The 17,114-nt window shown below is 44.1% G+C and overlaps 1 protein-coding gene across 1 annotated transcript; it reads left to right on the top strand.

Annotated features, from left to right (window-relative positions):
* The first annotated feature begins 13,814 nt into the window (after positions 1 to 13,814).
* Positions 13,815 to 14,649, top strand: LOC133889265 (ethylene-responsive transcription factor ERF027-like). Its single transcript, XM_062329775.1, has one exon. It carries the CDS (start codon positions 13,879 to 13,881, stop codon positions 14,470 to 14,472), a length of 594 nt encoding a protein of 197 aa, XP_062185759.1. The 5' UTR covers positions 13,815 to 13,878; the 3' UTR covers positions 14,473 to 14,649.
* The last annotated feature ends 2,465 nt before the right edge of the window (positions 14,650 to 17,114 follow it).

Genomic DNA, 17,114 nt, shown 5'->3' with positions numbered 1-17,114 from the left:
AAAGTTCTCTGAGGAGTAAGTATGAAGTCATCATCGTCAAAACTAACCCATTTGGTTGAGGAAGTGGTAAAAGCACATCCTCTTGTGGTGGTTGTCGAACAACCACCTCTTTCACGATGGCTCGAACCATCGCCTCTTTTCGCAACAGCGTGAAGGTCTCGAATGACCATATCTTCATCTCCAGTTATGTCCAGTAGGAAGCTGTCACCAAATAGCAGATGCAACCCTAAAAAGTTCTTGATGGGTTTGTTCAGTAACTCTTCATCATGAGGGAATACCTAGTATACAAAAGGAGCATATAAAATATAAATGTGTCTTAAAAGTACAACATAATAAATAATTGAGACATGTAATACCGATGTACGTACCTTAATGTGCTCCTCGTACTGTTGAAGGTGCATAAATATGATGTGTGCTCGCTTGCTAAAACACTTTAGAGATAATGCATGCATTGGATGCCTTCCTACACCGAGCGGTCATTGGACTCTGAGTAGTTAGCAATGTACGATCACATCACTATGAAAAGGTAGCAGCGAGCGATTACATCTATCATGAATCAAATATATATCAGGCTAGTCCAGAACAATAGCATGCTTCATCAGCTCGAGTAACCAATACCAGCTATCCCCATTCTCACTTTCCACACAGGAAAATCCCAGTGGCATCACTTGGTTGATCCCATATACCCTAATTGTAGACAATATATGTCATTTATACTTGAAAGGGCAATAATATCGACTAGAGGAGGGTGAATAGGCGTTTTTACAAAAAAATCGTTCCCTTTTGCCATTGATCTAAACTTGTAGTGAAAAATAAACTAACGGATTTTTCACAATTGAAAAACCTAAATATGCTAGATTCAACTAGTGCACAATCACCCCTAAATAGGTGTGAAGGTTACAATCCTAAGATGATAAAGATTATTCAAATATGGCAAAAATATGCAAGAAAACTCTAATTGAAAATATTGTTCAGCGGAAGTTCTGGAATTACTGTTCACCAGAAGTTTCGGATTTAATCTAGAACTTCCAAGTTTAGACAGAGAAAGAGCTCAAAACTGAAATTAAAGTACGTCTAATGAGTTCTGTTCAAACCAAATGAATTCATATGTTTCAAATGATGATTCTATGTAGCTCTACGGGGAACCTACAAACAATTTCACACAAACAAGTAGATCGAGCAAATATGCACAAATAGAAAGTAAGAATTCAAGAACAAGGAAACAAGGGAGGAGACACAAGATTTGTTTTCCAAAGTTTGGACACCTCCTCTTGAGGTTCCTACGTCTCCGTTGAGGTGCTCGGTCACACTTGAGCCAGGTCTCTCTCAACCCTTTTTCTTGAAAAGCTCGGTCACACTTGAGTTTAGATTTTCACTCTTGATCTCTTCCCTTCCGAAGGCGAAAAAGCCTTCATAAACTTTTTGTAGCACAACACACCCTTGGGTGCTCGTCGGCGACGTCTAGCCACTTAGGAGCTTCAAGCTTCAAGAGTAACAAATGCGACGACAAACTTCCTATCGATAAACTCAAGTGATCAAGAATAGAGTTTACCTCACTTGTACTCAAATTTCCAATCTCTCAACCCAACTAATTTTCTTCTCAAATCTCACACTAGATTGGAGTAGGGAGAGTTTCTTTTGGCTCTAGAATGTTTTTCTTTTGTTCCCCAATAAGAAACCCCCTCAAAAGGAGTGAGGGGTATTTATATCCAACCCCAAAAACTAATCGTTATGCCCAAAAGTCAATACAATACAGAACTTCTGGATTCACCCAAAACTTTCAGGTTACACGAGCTAAACCCAACAGAGGATCTCAACCCAGTACTTCTGGGTTAACCCAGAACTTCTGGGTAAACTAAAAAGGTCCAACCGAGCACTATGCTCGAAGCTCACCGGAGGTTTCGGACAACTTGGAACTTCTGGATTCCACCTGTAACTTTCGAGTTCAGACAACTGACTCGTAGAAAAATGACGATAACTTTTAATATCAAAGTCCGACTTCAGTGATTTTAGACTCTATAGAAAGCTTATTCATAGGGCTACATATCCCAACTAAAATCATTATCTTAAACACATTTGTTCAAAACTAGGAACACTCTGAAACCCAATTAGGACACTTCCACACTTTCGGCACTGGACTCCTAAAGTGAACACTCAAGTTAGCACTACCCGGTGTTTGCGGGTGTTCAATTTGGGTTGGTTAGATACTCTTTAGCATTGAGACACGGCAAATAGCTCTATATTGCATCCCTCTTAATAGTGCGGCAAGCGTATACTTAAATTTAAAGATAAAACTCGTTTGAACTACTTTGAGTCTTTGAATACCTTCAAGTACCGCTTCTTTCCTTCAAACTTAGAGGGTTGCCAACTTTTGTATCATCTTCACTTTCATCTCTTCTTGATTCTTCATGTGATTGATGTGAATCACTCGTAACTTCCCATAGCCTCGGACAGTATTGGTGCGAAGCCTTCACTCGCTCTTCACCATCACCTTAGTCCTTCGGCGCTAAGCCATTTGCTTGCCCTTCACCACTAGATGATCCATCACAGCCGAGTCTTGCTTGTCCTTCCCCGTATTTCCATAGAAAACCATTTTGTATTCAATATCTTCAATAAATTCACTTTATCATATATGGAGTTCAATCTTGTTTTTCACTCTTAGCATATATGATTTCAATTCAACTTATGCCTTCTTATAGATCCCAACCCTAACTCACTCTCAAGCACAAAGCACATGGGTTAGTCCACAAAACTTAATTGACAACATTGTACATTAAGTTACTTGATCTCCACAAGTAATTTAGTCTTCATGCTCAAAGATTCTTCTTCTTCTTATGAGCATCACTAAGATCTCAATGACTTTGATGCAATTCTTTGAACTCATGGTATTTCTCAATGAATCAATGCTTCATTTCTTATACATCTCCTATGGAATATCCTAATAACAATTCTCAACATAATTGTTATTTCATAGATATTGTCATTAACTTACCTGAGCATCACCTAGAGCTCATTCATCTTGATGCATATTCCTCCTCCATGTATCACATATGGAACACCCTACTAACAATTCTCAACACACTCATTAGTCCATAAGTATTGTCATTAATTACCAAAATCACATTTAGTGGCTAGATGTACTTTCAATACTTCCCAGGGAGGAACTTTCCGTCCAAGCAAATGATGGGTTGACAATACCTAAATGCATTTATGGTTGTCGCAAATGCAAAAAAAGCACACTGCAATACTCGCTTTCTAGACTTTTCACTCGAGGGGTAATGCTTGATGTCAAATTAACTTTTAGGGTTTCTCACATATATTGTGGCTAGTTGACGTGATAAGTTGTCATATGATACTTTGTATGACCCAAATCTCATCTCAATAGCCTTCTGGTTCGTACTCCATGCCTTCGCGTAGTTTATTGTGTACTAGAATATTTTCTCAATAGCACAGATTATTGATTGTGGCTCGTACTTTAGGTTGCCCATAATCTCTCCGTACATAACATTAGCAACAAAAGCAGATGACTGGTTTCGGTGGAAAAACTCTATTTTCTCAATGTGACAGTTATGCTCCCTAACTATTAAACACTCTACTAAGCAATGTAACCAATATAAACTAATTAAACCCCATCTACTTAATAAAATTTCTAATTATCTATAATTATTACCTACATCACTATTTTGTAAAATCTAGATAATCAAAACTATCATACTCTAAATACAACTATACATCTGATGGATATCTACTATGTTGAACTAGATCTTTACAATATACTACAAAAGACAGAAAAATCTTATTTTCTGATTAACTTGCTAAACCCTAGGTCTCATATAATATAACTATTGTTATGTCACTAAACCCAAGATCTAGTGGTATTTTAATTACTAATAAAAACATAGGTCTAGAAAATTTACTAGAACCGAGATCCAAAATCCGCAGACAAAAAATAATAGGGCTTCGCCGCGCTGTCTCCCTCTCCTCTCCTCCCCCTCTCTTTCTTTTTTTGGATTAAAATGACTATTTTGGCTAAATTTTAGCCTTTTTATAGCGTGGAGGGCACGGGGGACTAACCTCCCCTTGAGAGGGTGGTAAGGGGCGATATGGTGTGGTGCGCCCGAGGGTAGGGCCTACCCGCCCTCTCAAGGGGCGGTAAGTCCCAACTGCTCTCCGACAGGGCGGTAAGGGGGTACGGGGCGGTAAGAGATATATGTGCAACCGTGGCATGCTTACCGCCCTCTAAAAGGCTCATAGCCCTTTCAGAGGCGGTATGTGCCTATTTCTGCAATTTTTTCTATCAGAGATCTATTTATTTAAATATTAATATTAGAAAATGTAAAAATAAAAAATTCAAGAATCGGTAGGTGGGGATGCGATTCGCGTGGACGACCAGTCGCATGGCACGCGCGCGTGTGACTTTTTGCGTAACAAACACGGTTCACCCCCACACGTGCTCGAATCGCCAGGCTCCTCCGGCGTGCCACCCGCAAAGGGGACTGGCCACCAAGGCCCGACCGCGCGGCTGCGCGTGGTGTGTCCATGCCATCCATGGATGACTGCATGTATTTACGCCGCACGAGTGGCTCTATGCTGGTGGCCTGGCTACTGTGGTCTATCAAAGCTAGTGAGAGGTTCCATCCGGGCCGCTTTGGATTTTCTAGGGGTGCTGGTAGAGTTCCTTCCCTACATGCTAAGCAGTGGTGAATCTAGATCTATGATGTAGGAGACTCTTTCTCTTCTTCTCTCACCTACTTCTATTTTTCTCTTATTCCTCCTTCTCTTCTTCTTTCTCTCCAAGTGCTCCCTTGCCCACCCCTGATGAATATGCCACTACATGAGAGAGGTCTTAGAATCGAATCCTACTTCACACGTTATTTAATATAATAGAGTTGCATTGTCTTCTTAAGGCAAGGGTCAGACCTGTCCAAATGGGCCTATCGGGTCAGCTCGACACGGCGCAAGCTAGACACGACCCGGCTACAGCATGGCCCGACAGGACCGCTTAGTTAAACAGGTCATATCGTGCCGACCAGCATGCCACATCCTCGGTCCACGGCATGACCCATCAACCCTCGGGTCGGCCCGGGCATGGTTATGGCCTAGAGGCATGGTGGACCTGCCAGGCACGATGGAGGCACGACTGGCTCGACAGACACTCTAAAACTAGAAAAAATAAAAAATAATAGCTAAAAATAAAAAAAAATATAACATAGATAAAAATGAGCTTTAATGATTGGTTGCCTCGTTAAAAACATTTCTGCTAGAAGGAAAAAAAAAGAGTACAACCTTTGATCTGAAAATTACATGATTTCTTTAGAAATCCCAGAATTTTGCTTGTAATATTTAATACGCCTCCTCAAGCGTCACATTTCATTTGTAGACCTGGCACCTAATTCATGACTGCATATATTGCACTTAGCAAATCTTACATATTCCCTGTTAATTTCTCTAAAGACCTCTCCAAAATATCGCCACACACATGAACATATACGTGAGTTCTCAACATCTTGATTCATAAATGAAAATATGGAATCATTTTGTTGAAGTGGACAAGTGGCTTTGACTAGTAAGTGGCTTAGTTGTTCACTGTGAGAGAGCTTGGGATGGTGGCTCCGTGCATGGCTCATGGTTATTTATAGACCATGATGAGAGATTGAGAGGTGGGTGATGGGTCCCAGTTGTTTTAAAAAAAATTATAAAAAATAGAAATAGAAATAGAAATAATATGAGCACATAATTGATTTAAAAATGAGCTTTATTGATAAGTTGTCTCGTTAAAACTCTTTCTAGCAAAGGAAAAAAGAGTACAACCTAGCTCAGAAAATTAGAAATTACACGTTCTCATCAATATTTAGATACAAATTTTTGAATGAAGCTTCAAGCTTAGTGTTATCTGTAGTGTGTTGCATTCGTGCTTCAGTTTATTCTCAGTCTTTTACTATAGTGAGTATTTTCACCATCTCACTTGACAGACTTATTTTTCTCTCTTCGATTATCCTTCCAATAAGACTAAATCAGAAGAAACTATAGATACGGAAACCATTAATAAATCTCGTGCTAACAGTGAAAGCACTGAATAATTCATCTTGTGCTCATACCACCATTGTAGTATGTTGAAGTTTTCTTGTTTATGGCTGATAACATCACTGTCGATGAAGGTAGTTAGCTCCCCTCTGGATGTTGGACTTCTGACGCTCGTAGATGATCGTGATGAAGAGTCTAAACTTCTTGATGAAGAACCTCTATTAAATATATTTTTTACACGTTGTCGTCTTCTTACTTGTTGTGGGTGCTAGTAGAAGTCACTGTAGGTGAACTCCGTCATACTTTGTTTTATATTTACTATGAACTTTGAATAAATTAGAACGAACATTAGTATAATAATTAGAATAATCGTGGTCAACAGTATCACCTAGAATTGAGAGAACTCTATAGAAAACTGCAATTTTAGCTCTAGAATCTAAAACAAAGGCAAAGACGTACAATAAAGGAATTTCTTTCTAATACTTTAAGAATTTAGATTTTATGTGAACTACACAATCTCTTAAAAGATTATCATTTTTCATAGTTGTTTAAATGAGTAGCAATTTCAACAGTATTATGCACTACTAAACAAGGTTTTGGATAATAAACTCCTGATAAACTCACAGTTGAATCATAAAAATATTCAAAAAAACTCTTGTATCCTTTTAGCAACATACTAATAAGCTTCTGTGAGTAAAGTGTGACCCATATGCTGATGATAGTGCGTATGAATAAACACACAAAATGTGCTCTTATATGGTACTATATTTTTTAGCATCAAGAAAATAGAGTTCTATCTTATCGGCATGTCCACAGCAAACTTACGTAGACGCACATGCATCGCAACACAATATTGCTTATCATATTCATTTTAAGTTAGACCATTGAGTGCTATACCTAGGATTACAATGGATCAAAGGATAACAATACCAAGGAAGGGTAATGCAACAATTAGGATCTACTCCAAAAAACCCGACTAATTATCATGTAGAACATACATATAGTATACTTTATCAAATTAAAGACAATATATGATCCAAAGTAATGTGTGAAACATGCTTAGATTATTTCCTTGCTCAAGTGCTTTAGACACAATATCACAATCAGGTTCCACATTATCACAATCAGGTTCCACCTCAAGAATACCTCCGTCGCTCTTCGGCTCGTCGATCGCTAAAAGAAAGAATGATGCATCACAGTTAACATGACGAAATGATATAATACATGCACCGAATGTCATAAAAATATAACAGGAGATTAGGTATTGAGTAAATAACATGGTGCATCAAGAATCATATGAATTGAAGTGTGAAAGCTCATGTTATAAAGATTTATTTAAGGTTTGTTCAAAAAGAACCGTACTTAAGCTAGTTATTAATATTAAATGAGCTTCACAATTTAAACAATACTTTCATACTAAAGTATATTTTTCCTAAATAGCACTGATAATAACTTGGATTTTTCAAGTGGTTTCATAATTTTAGGACATCACATTAATTAACTGTGATTTAATTAAGCCAAAAAAATATTTAAATAATTAATTAATTATCAAAAAAAAATTATGTAGTTCCAATATTTTTAACATGTATTTCATAAGCATACGAAGGTAAAATAAATGGTATCATAATTTTTGGAGTTTGTATGAATTAACTATGAAATTTATAATCTATCAGCAAAGTAAAAAAAAAAAGTAAAAAGTCTGATGAACAGTAGAATCTGAAGGAGCTTCCGGGTAAACCTCTAGGTGGGGTCCTCTGTTAAAAATTGATTGGATTAATCCGAAACCTCCGGGTTATAGCAGAATATGAGTTCTTCGATGATTCATCGGTCGATTTAACTTGCATGTCTCTCTAAATTGATGATAAACATGTTTAGAACTGATGCAAGGATTCTAGACCTCAATTACCCACTCCACAAGCACGAATCACTAGCTCTATCGCATCCAAACTTCTCATATTTGCTCTATTTCAACACGAACAAACGACGCTTCGCAACCATACGTTCACAGCTCAAAAACCTACCCAAAACCGAACTAAAAATATGCATTCTCCCCATGGGTACCTAGGAGTCTTACCCAAGGTCATTGCCAAGTTTTGAGACCATCGGTTGAGGAAGAATTCGGAGGAAAAAGCCCAGAGAAGAAGAACCAAGCTGCTGAAATTTTTAGAGGAGGGAGGTGACGAAATTGGTTGCAAATCCTTCAAAATTTCATACATGCAATAACGAATTGGATGGATAGAGAGCTAGATTGGTGGGAAATACGATGATGTGACATGCATACCTTACTTCTCGCTCCATATGTGGTATTTTGAGGAAGAAAGGTGAGGAGCTTTGAGAGAGAAGGGAAGGGAGATGCTGCTCCTTTCTTGGCTGGTTTGAGTGGGAGTGAGAGAGAGTGAGGGAGGGGTAGGGGAGGGGTGAGGGAGTGCTGCTACTGAACGAGAGGAGAGGTGGTGGTTAAGCTCAAGTGAGCCCCATATGTAAGTGTTTCTTGTCCAATTTTAGTTGTATTTTTTCTTTTTTCTCTCTAATTTTCATTTGCTCTTTTATTAACCCAAACGGATGTGCTCTAGTGCTCTGGAGCTCTAAAAATTCTAGAAATTTTTGTGTCACAGTTACAAAGCAAGATGAGTCCATTTTAAAAGGTTTCATCCACAACACCTATGCGAGACTTTAACTAAAAGAAAAAAAAAATTGAATGTCAGTTATTTTCAAAACACTAGCAAAAGTTAAAACTACCATAGAAAAATAACAAGCACTATACAAAGCTCATGATTAACATGATGCTCCACACCAGCAACAATATTTGCTCTCTTGTTTCCTCCTCCCATTTTTGTCTCAAAGTTCCTAAGAATTTACGATAATTTGGCAAAATTAGTTTGAATTGTTGCCAAAAATCCAAGAAATTCCAACACCCTTATCCTGCTGTCTTGAAGAAATCTTGGTGATTTTTTAAATTGTTGTTCTTTCTTGTTTCTTCCATTCTTTGTTTTTTATTTGATTTTTTAGTTTCATTTGACGTTAACCAAGGACACCGGTGGTCATGATCATGGTAATACGTTCATCAATTATGATTTTTTTTCTTCAAAGATTCGAAGGGGACTACGACTCCTTTGATAGTGGTGTTGCAGGTGACGGACCCGACAGTGACATGTCAATCATGTCCTATCGGGCCGGCCCCACACGCAACGGCTCTTGGAGGGCCATGTCATGTAGGCAGATCGTGCCGTGGCAGGCCACCATCATGTCGTGCCTAACGGGCCGACCATGCCTAGCTGGGCCAAGGCGTGCCTGGTCATGTTTTGCCTGTGTCGGCTCGGGCAGGGCCATGCCCGTGCCTGACGGGCCGACCGTGACTAGCCGGGCCAAGGCATGCCTGATCGTGCCATGCCCGTGTTGGCCCAGGTTGGGTTGTACCTGTACCGGTTCGACTTAGCCAGATCATGTCTTGCCAGCCTGTCATGTCGTGCGCTCGGTCCATACATGACCTGTGGCTTCGTGCCATGCTAGCCTGGCCCAACTTAGGTTAGACCGTGTCGTACCTATGTCGTGCATACAGTGCCATAGCTCGAATCGACCTAGTAGACATGGCACTCGAATCGACCTAGTAGACATGACACATTTGGACAGCACTAGCGGGGCAGTAGTAGCCCTGTTTCATTTGAATTTCTGATCGTAAGAACTCCCCCACTTTAATCGATTTTTAATTATGGCCCTCCATGAGTTTCATCTTCAGAAGTACACGTCCATCAGCATCTCGACCGGTCGTGCAAAATGATGCCCAGCCAAACTTTACCGACCTGACACGAACAACGCCGTCACCGATCGAGTCTTCTCCTTCCTCTTCACTAGTCGCGCTCAGGCTTTCAAATCTAATCAACGACGAGGCGTGCGTGCACATCAATCACCGGCCGGTTCGGTTCGCTGTTCACATCTCTTTCGCCATGGCTTTTAATTAGTTGTCACTCGCGATGCAACGGCCTGCATAGACGCCGTGGGTGCGTGCACGATATCGATCGATCGACCTGGCCAACTTAACTACCACTACTACTCCGATCTCCCTTCGGATCGATGCATGCATGGCGACTGTCGGCCAATCGTGAACATAACAGTAAAAGGAGAAACATCCAAGCCCTGTGGATGATTGACTACCTGAACCGATATCTTGACCCTTAAGTGGTTCTCCGTCCATGACCAGTGTTCCTCTCAGAGGGAGTTCTCAGTTCTGACCACACATTTGTTGAGCTCAACAGTGCACAGTACTACTTAGTTCCGTCGCTATCTGGAATTCTGGATCGTCCGATCACCAACGAACGGTGCGCGCGAGCGAATCCTGTGGGCTGTGTGCTACCTATATATGGACACGGATCCTCTGCATTAATGACGATAATGCAGAGGATTACTGTTTAAACAGTAATATGAGTCTGCTGCTACAGTCCTCGATATTAATTAATCACTTTTTACTGGGGGGATTACTGTAGCTGCAGTATTTGGTTCTACTGTACCACGTACCTAAACCGTAGCATCAGGTACTGTAGTGTACTGTAGCAGTTGATCCAAACCATCCATCTCCAAATCAATGGTTGTGGAGTGCTCCTAATGCACTCCAATGTAGCTCTCTAATCCGTGTCCCCTATATATCTCTCCGATGCTACAGGCGCGCAAGTACACCCACGGTACGTACGGGTCCCTATCAGCTGTACTGGACTGAGTACATACAAGCTAGCGTGCATGGTCATATACTCATATATAGGATCTAGCAAGGTCTGCAGCCGAACCGCTTCAGCCCGGCCGGCCCGGGCAGTACACCATCGATCAGACCGTAGTCGCTACCAAAAAGGTGCATGCGATGCGCTAGCTCGTGCGCCCTCCGACGATCCCTTTCTTTGACCGGCCGGCCGGCCGGTCCGTCGTTGGTCAGATCAGATTGGACGCGTGCGTGCATGACGCGGCGTTCTGTAGTTATAGATAGGCCTCACGGCACGTACGGTGCTGCGGGCGCCTACCTCCTGTCCGGCATCTGCAGTGCGCGCCCTGGCCCGCCGGCGGCCGTGGGCGCGCGCATCGATCCATTCGCGGCGCCATCGGCCTACAGCGCCGACGAGTCAAATCAGCGCGGCCGTGGTCTCGAGGCGGCCCCCCACGAACGTACGCGCGCGCGCGGGGCGGACGCGGTTGGCGCCGCAGCCACAAGCCCGCTTGCCGCCACCGCGTGTGGCTCTCTTTCGGCCGACATGCCCGGCGCCGTTGCGCGCATGCACGCGTATATACCGGCCTGACTCGAGGCTTTCTAGCTAGCTACTCCGTGCACGTATGAATATACGACGCCCTGCATAGTGCATCCTCGTCATGGTTCGCAAGATATCGTGCAGGGATGAATGGTGTACAAGTTGCTGCACGAAATGCTGATTGGTTGGTGAGGTACCGTACGTAAAGGCTTCTCGACTACCCACACGATGAGTCGATGATGATTATCTAATGATCCCTGTACGGCTGTGCGTAGTCTAGATAATGCCAATTCTTTCGCGTGGGGATCCATCGGATTTGTCAGTCGTCACCCTGATCCTCAGCGCTGTAGATGTTTTCAGGTACTGCTCGTAGATGTTTTCATGGTATGTTCGCCTCTCCATTTGTACTTAACTTCTGCGCGCACCACCTTCCTTTTTGTGTGTAATTTAGAGATCAGTGTAGCATGTGCAGGTGAGTTAACAGAATATTTTAGTGTTGCGCTGAATAAGGGGAAAAGAAACTGTTGGAATATGTGTTGAATACGTGTATATGGTAGATTACATATAGACTTGAGTTGTAATTAGATGGGACTAGAATTAGAGTTGTAGTCGAACTTCTAATTCCGGGTTTTTAAATAGAAGACACCACGTTGTAACCAATAGCAAGATTGAAATAGTTGGGGAGGAACATCCGTAGTCATGCTCTGATAATATAAGCAACTAAAAATATCGTATCTTATATATTAATCTTATATTTAGCTTGATGAGACTTTTGTTAAAACCCTAACAAGTGTAACAATCTGGGCATGCGCTGGATGCATTTCTAATTTCGGATTTTTAAATAGAAGACACCATGTTGTAACTAATAGCAAGTCTAAAATAGTTAGAAATAAGAATCAGTAGTCATGCTTAAGAATACAAGCAACTAAAAAACATCGTATCTTATATATTGATCTTATATTTAGCTTGGTGATCTTAATGATACTTTGGTTAAAACTCTAGAAGTGTAACAATCTGGGCATGCGCTGGATGCACTTCGATTACATGGCAGGCGGCAGGGAACCGTGTTATGACTGCAGGTAGGGGTACGGTACGGCCCAGGATGCTCCGTACGATCTCGATCGGACACGTGTGGCCCCTCCATTGTGGGCCTCACACGGATACATGCCCTTCTTCCCCGATTTGAGCTCGAGCCATCTTCGAAAGATCCGGTCATCCATGGCTCCATGCTTGTTCAGCTAACCTTTATGTGCTCCATGTCAGTCCAGTCCAACCGTACGCGCGAGTGCAGTCATCAGTGCGCTTCAGAGTTGAGATCTCACTGTTCATCACCAGCTTATCCCGTTACTCCCCTCTCAGCATGCCACGCGTCTCTCTCAGGAGCCAGGAATGGTCCAGTTCCAGGCTGTTCCTCCATAGACCCGGTACCACAATGGACCAAAACCAGCAACCGAGCGACCTACCCATCTACCTCCCCTACGAACACAGATTGGAGAAAGATGGAGAACGGATGATCTGTAATTGACCAAACTTGCATGCGAAGCGGTTCGAGTTCGGAATGTGGGGATGGTGAGCAAGCCTCGCTGAATTAAGGGGGAATTCAGATGGGTCTGTCCATCTATGCTACTTTTTGTGGTAGTATGTACTAGTGTATACAGAGCTCCTTTGTGCACATATATAAAGGTTTTGAAACGAGCTTCTCCTATGTATATGCACTGTGTTGAGCTTGATCTGAATAAAGTAGAAAACTAGTAATTGATCCACCTTTCCCAGGCAACAAGGTATTTGAAAATGGTGCTCCTAGGCTCCTAGCTGTCGACGGGTTTGCAACACCCCTGCAAAGTGGTTTGGGAAGGGGGTTAGGGTTCGGGAGATGCCAAGGCTTATAGGGATGGCCAGAACGGTGGCCTGATTGGCGGCGGACGGTGCCAACGGCGTGGGAGGGAAGGAAACGGCTCGCCAAGACCATGTTACAAAGCGCGGCAGAGGGTGGCGGGGGGCTAGCGACGTGAGGAAGACGAGCTTTAAAGGAAGAAGAAGACAGAGCTTTGGACGGTTGGATTGCGATCCGACGGCAAAGAGGCGTCGAGCGTAGAAACACCATTTTCAGTTCAGCAGACTGTTCTTTAGCATCTCCCTAATTAATCAAGTGATGATGAATCCTAATTTGGTGCGCTACACTTTTCTTCTTCGATCTTCTTGTAGCTGCTGCTGTTCATATGGGTCATTATTCTGCTCGACAAATCAATGACACAAAGCTAGTCGATACTTGTAGGACTAACTTTACGTGTCCTTTGCTGTTCTTCCAACAGTATATGCAGCCATGGCTCACCTAGATCGCGAGCACACGAAGCAACAGCCATAAAGTGTCCACATCAACTGCACGCGCACAGTGTCGCCAGGATGGGCATTATTGCGCCAATCATGGATCAAATCATGAGCTCAACATAGTAGCTGGCCATATGAAGTGACTTGTTGCGAGTTGCGACCCGGTGCCCCCATCATCCATTGCCTATATATAAGCGCACCATGATCACACCCAATTCTGCATTGCACCACTCACACTCTCCCCCCTCTCTCACACACACACTACTCTTGGCTGTTTGATTTGCAAGCATCGCGTGATATGTCAATGGACAAAATGGCCAAGGACCTGCTGCCGCCTCCGGTCACGAGCAGCAGCAGCTGCGGCCGCCGCGGCTCCCAGTCGTCGCAGCAGCAGTACAGGGGCGTGCGGAAGCGGAAGTGGGGCAAGTGGGTGTCGGAGATCCGGCAACCCGGCACCAAGACGCGCATCTGGCTCGGCAGCTTCGAGTCGGCCGAGATGGCCGCGGCGGCGCACGACGTGGCCGCGCTGCGCCTGCGGGGACGCGACGCGCAGCTCAACTTCCCCGGGTCGGTCGGATGGCTGCCCCGGCCGGAGACCTCCCACCCGGGCGACGTCCGCGCAGCGGCGGCCGAGGCCGCCGACCGGGTGCGGTGCGAGCCGGCGCTGGTGGTGGCGCGGAGCGATGAGTCCTGGCTCGGAGCCGTGCCGGGCCGGGCGGTCGATCAGCTGGGCGGGAGCGACGAGGAGTTTGACCTGGACCTGGACTCGCCCAAGCTGTGGGCCGAGATGGCGGAGGCCATGCTCCTGGATCCGCCGAGGTGGGACACGGGTCTCATCGAGACGGAGGTGGCCCAGTGCTGGTCGCACGGGTCCCTGTGGGACGCCTGCTAGCCGCTACCTTGGCTCGGCTTGGCTTGACTGCAAGTGTGGCCATTCCTTTTGGTGTGCGTCAATCAGCGCCTTGCTTATTTTCCTTTTCTGCTGTTTGGTTTGCTGTTTTGGTTCGTGTTATCTACATGTATTAGGCAATTGATGGTAATATCGGTTGAACATCTAACTGTGGATATATACACGTAAGAAATATATCATATATATGTATATATGTATATATATATATATATCATGTGTATACCTAACAACTCTAGATATTAGAGAACCGAAATCTACAATAACTAATACTCTGAAACCTAGCATGTGTATATTAGGAAAGTCTTGATTGCTTACCTAACTAAAAAAACTAGTATTCATAACAAATTTATCTACTTAGCGACAAGAACGACTCACTATCAACTATAGATAGGAGGCGATACATCACCTCTATATAAGGCTGAGACACAAACCCCCTAGAGAGGGGTTTTTTTTCGGCTACTCGAGACAAGCATCAGAACCTTGACACAGGAGGAACTCGATGACTTTAGCTCTAGATTAGATTAGATTAGATCTACTCCTTATAATATGTTAGCCACATTATCTGTATTCGGGTGAATACATATACATAATCATCCACACAGGACGTAGGGTATTACTCCAACCGGAGACTCGAACCTGTATACATCACGCGTTCCTCATTACATCTTTGATCTCTGATCCATAAAGGTAACCCTGTTATTTTCTGGACACATTGTTAGGAACAAACCATCGACAGTTGGCGCGCTAGATAGGGGCTTTCTGCCTTTTAGGATCGACTATGTCTCGAGAACACATCGGCGCTGGATTCTCTGACACCGGCTTCTACGATCACTTCAGGTCAACAGTGATCACCCTCGAATCGCCTCTAGCCAGGTTGGAGATCACGTTCGGAACTATCTTCCGCTAGGACCATCAAGGTGAACTGATCCGCACCTGTATTATTGAGTCCAAACTATTGAATGCATACCGCGAGGTGGGACATATCGAGTGGGAACCCAAAGAGCCCAATGTTCTCCAATGCATGGACATCGATAGCGACAAGGGTGGCGATGATGACTCCACCGCCAACCAGAGCAGCCAAACAAATCGATTCGTTTTCATGGCTAGAAGAGATGATACCCCAACTGCTAACCCAATAATGGTAGATCCAAACGCCATGGTGAATAATGGCACGGAGATTCCCAAGGATCTAGCAGCGTTAGTCACCTCTCATGGTACCAGCGTTGTTGGCGGTATGCTACCAGAGACATCTATAGCTAGAGCCTTACATGTCCTTGACACAACTCTCCATCGACTGACCATAGGAGGTTAGATACCTCTTGATCTTCAACAATGAATTCCGGTGGGCACACCTCCACTACCAGCGGCTCAAACATCGAGGGATGAGCTCCCTTAGAACATCAACCGTGGAGCAGTATCCTCTCGACCACAGCCCAGTCTAGGCAGCGATGTTTTCAGCACTCCGGATGCTAATGTCTAGGGAGCCCATCTGATTATGAGATCTCTTTTGGAGTTGGATCCGATGAATCCTTTAACCCCTATGGTTAACCAGGTTAGGACCTCACTCGACGCGACTCAAATCCAAGCCGCTAGAGCAAACAATCCTAGCAACTCTAGGCGCCCTAGCTAGCAAGGTGCCGACTCGAGGAGCCACAGATGTGAGTATCCTCAGGTCAAGGGATCCCATGTGAGAAGCTTAGGTGATCGAGCCAGAGTACCACTTTGCGGGCCAAACTGTAACTGTCATATCTATAGGCGCAGGAACCAGGAAGACCTGAGGAATTGCATTCCTCACAATCAGCATGATCTATATACAGTGATAGACAACCGTCATGAGGAACGTCGTGAGGACGACTGCCATCATTATGATCATAGATCTCCAGGACGAGATGGTTAACATGACTCCCATACTCAAAGGAACATGTGTGATAGTACTCACCCACCTCCTCCTGAAGAATTTGATGAAGGCTGTGAAGCTTTCGTACATGAGTTTTGGTCGATACGGTGGCTCGAGAAGTTTAAGGCGGGTCCAATCCAGAAGTATGATTGAAAGATTAACCCAAACGAATGGTTATAGATCTATATCATGATTATTCGAGTTGCGGGTGGTGACAACAAGGTAATGGCTAATTATCTACTGACCATGCTCAATGGACCTACCAGGTCCTAGTTGTGAACTTGCCTCCTAACTCAATCTGATCGTGGGCCGAGTTGAAGGCTCAGTTCATAACTATCGGTGACATGGGAACCGGGGGTCCCCAAGTCATGAGGCTAGGACAGCAGAGTACCACGTGGCGCCCTCTCTCGGGGATTATCTCCTTGAGGTCCGAGAAGACCAAGTCCCGGGAGAGAGTGCTCGAGGCCATGAACAGTGGTCCCCGAGCACCCGAGTTCCCCGACGACCTGAGCAGACACAGTTCCGGGAGAGGGCGCTCGGGGCCATAAACAGTGGTCCCCGGGCACCCGAGTTCCCCGATGACCCGAGAAGACCAAGTTCCAGGAGAGGGTGCTCGGGACCATAAATAGTAGTCCCCGAGCACCCGAGTTCTCCGATGACCCGGGCAGACACAATTCCGGGAGAGGGCGCTTGGGGCCATGAACAGTGGTCCTTGAGCACCCGAGTT

The sequence above is a fragment of the Phragmites australis genome, chromosome 13 (genome assembly GCF_958298935.1).
Source record: "Phragmites australis chromosome 13, lpPhrAust1.1, whole genome shotgun sequence".
NCBI lineage: Eukaryota > Viridiplantae > Streptophyta > Magnoliopsida > Poales > Poaceae > Phragmites > Phragmites australis.
The sequence above is the reverse complement of the archived record's forward strand: the minus strand, read 5'-3'. Positions and strand labels throughout refer to the sequence as shown.

Bases quoted from the DNA above. Each gene is read 5' to 3' on its own strand.
- LOC133889265 (XM_062329775.1), top strand. From the start codon at position 13,879: ATGTCAATGGACAAAATGGCCAAGGACCTGCTGCCGCCTCCGGTCACG.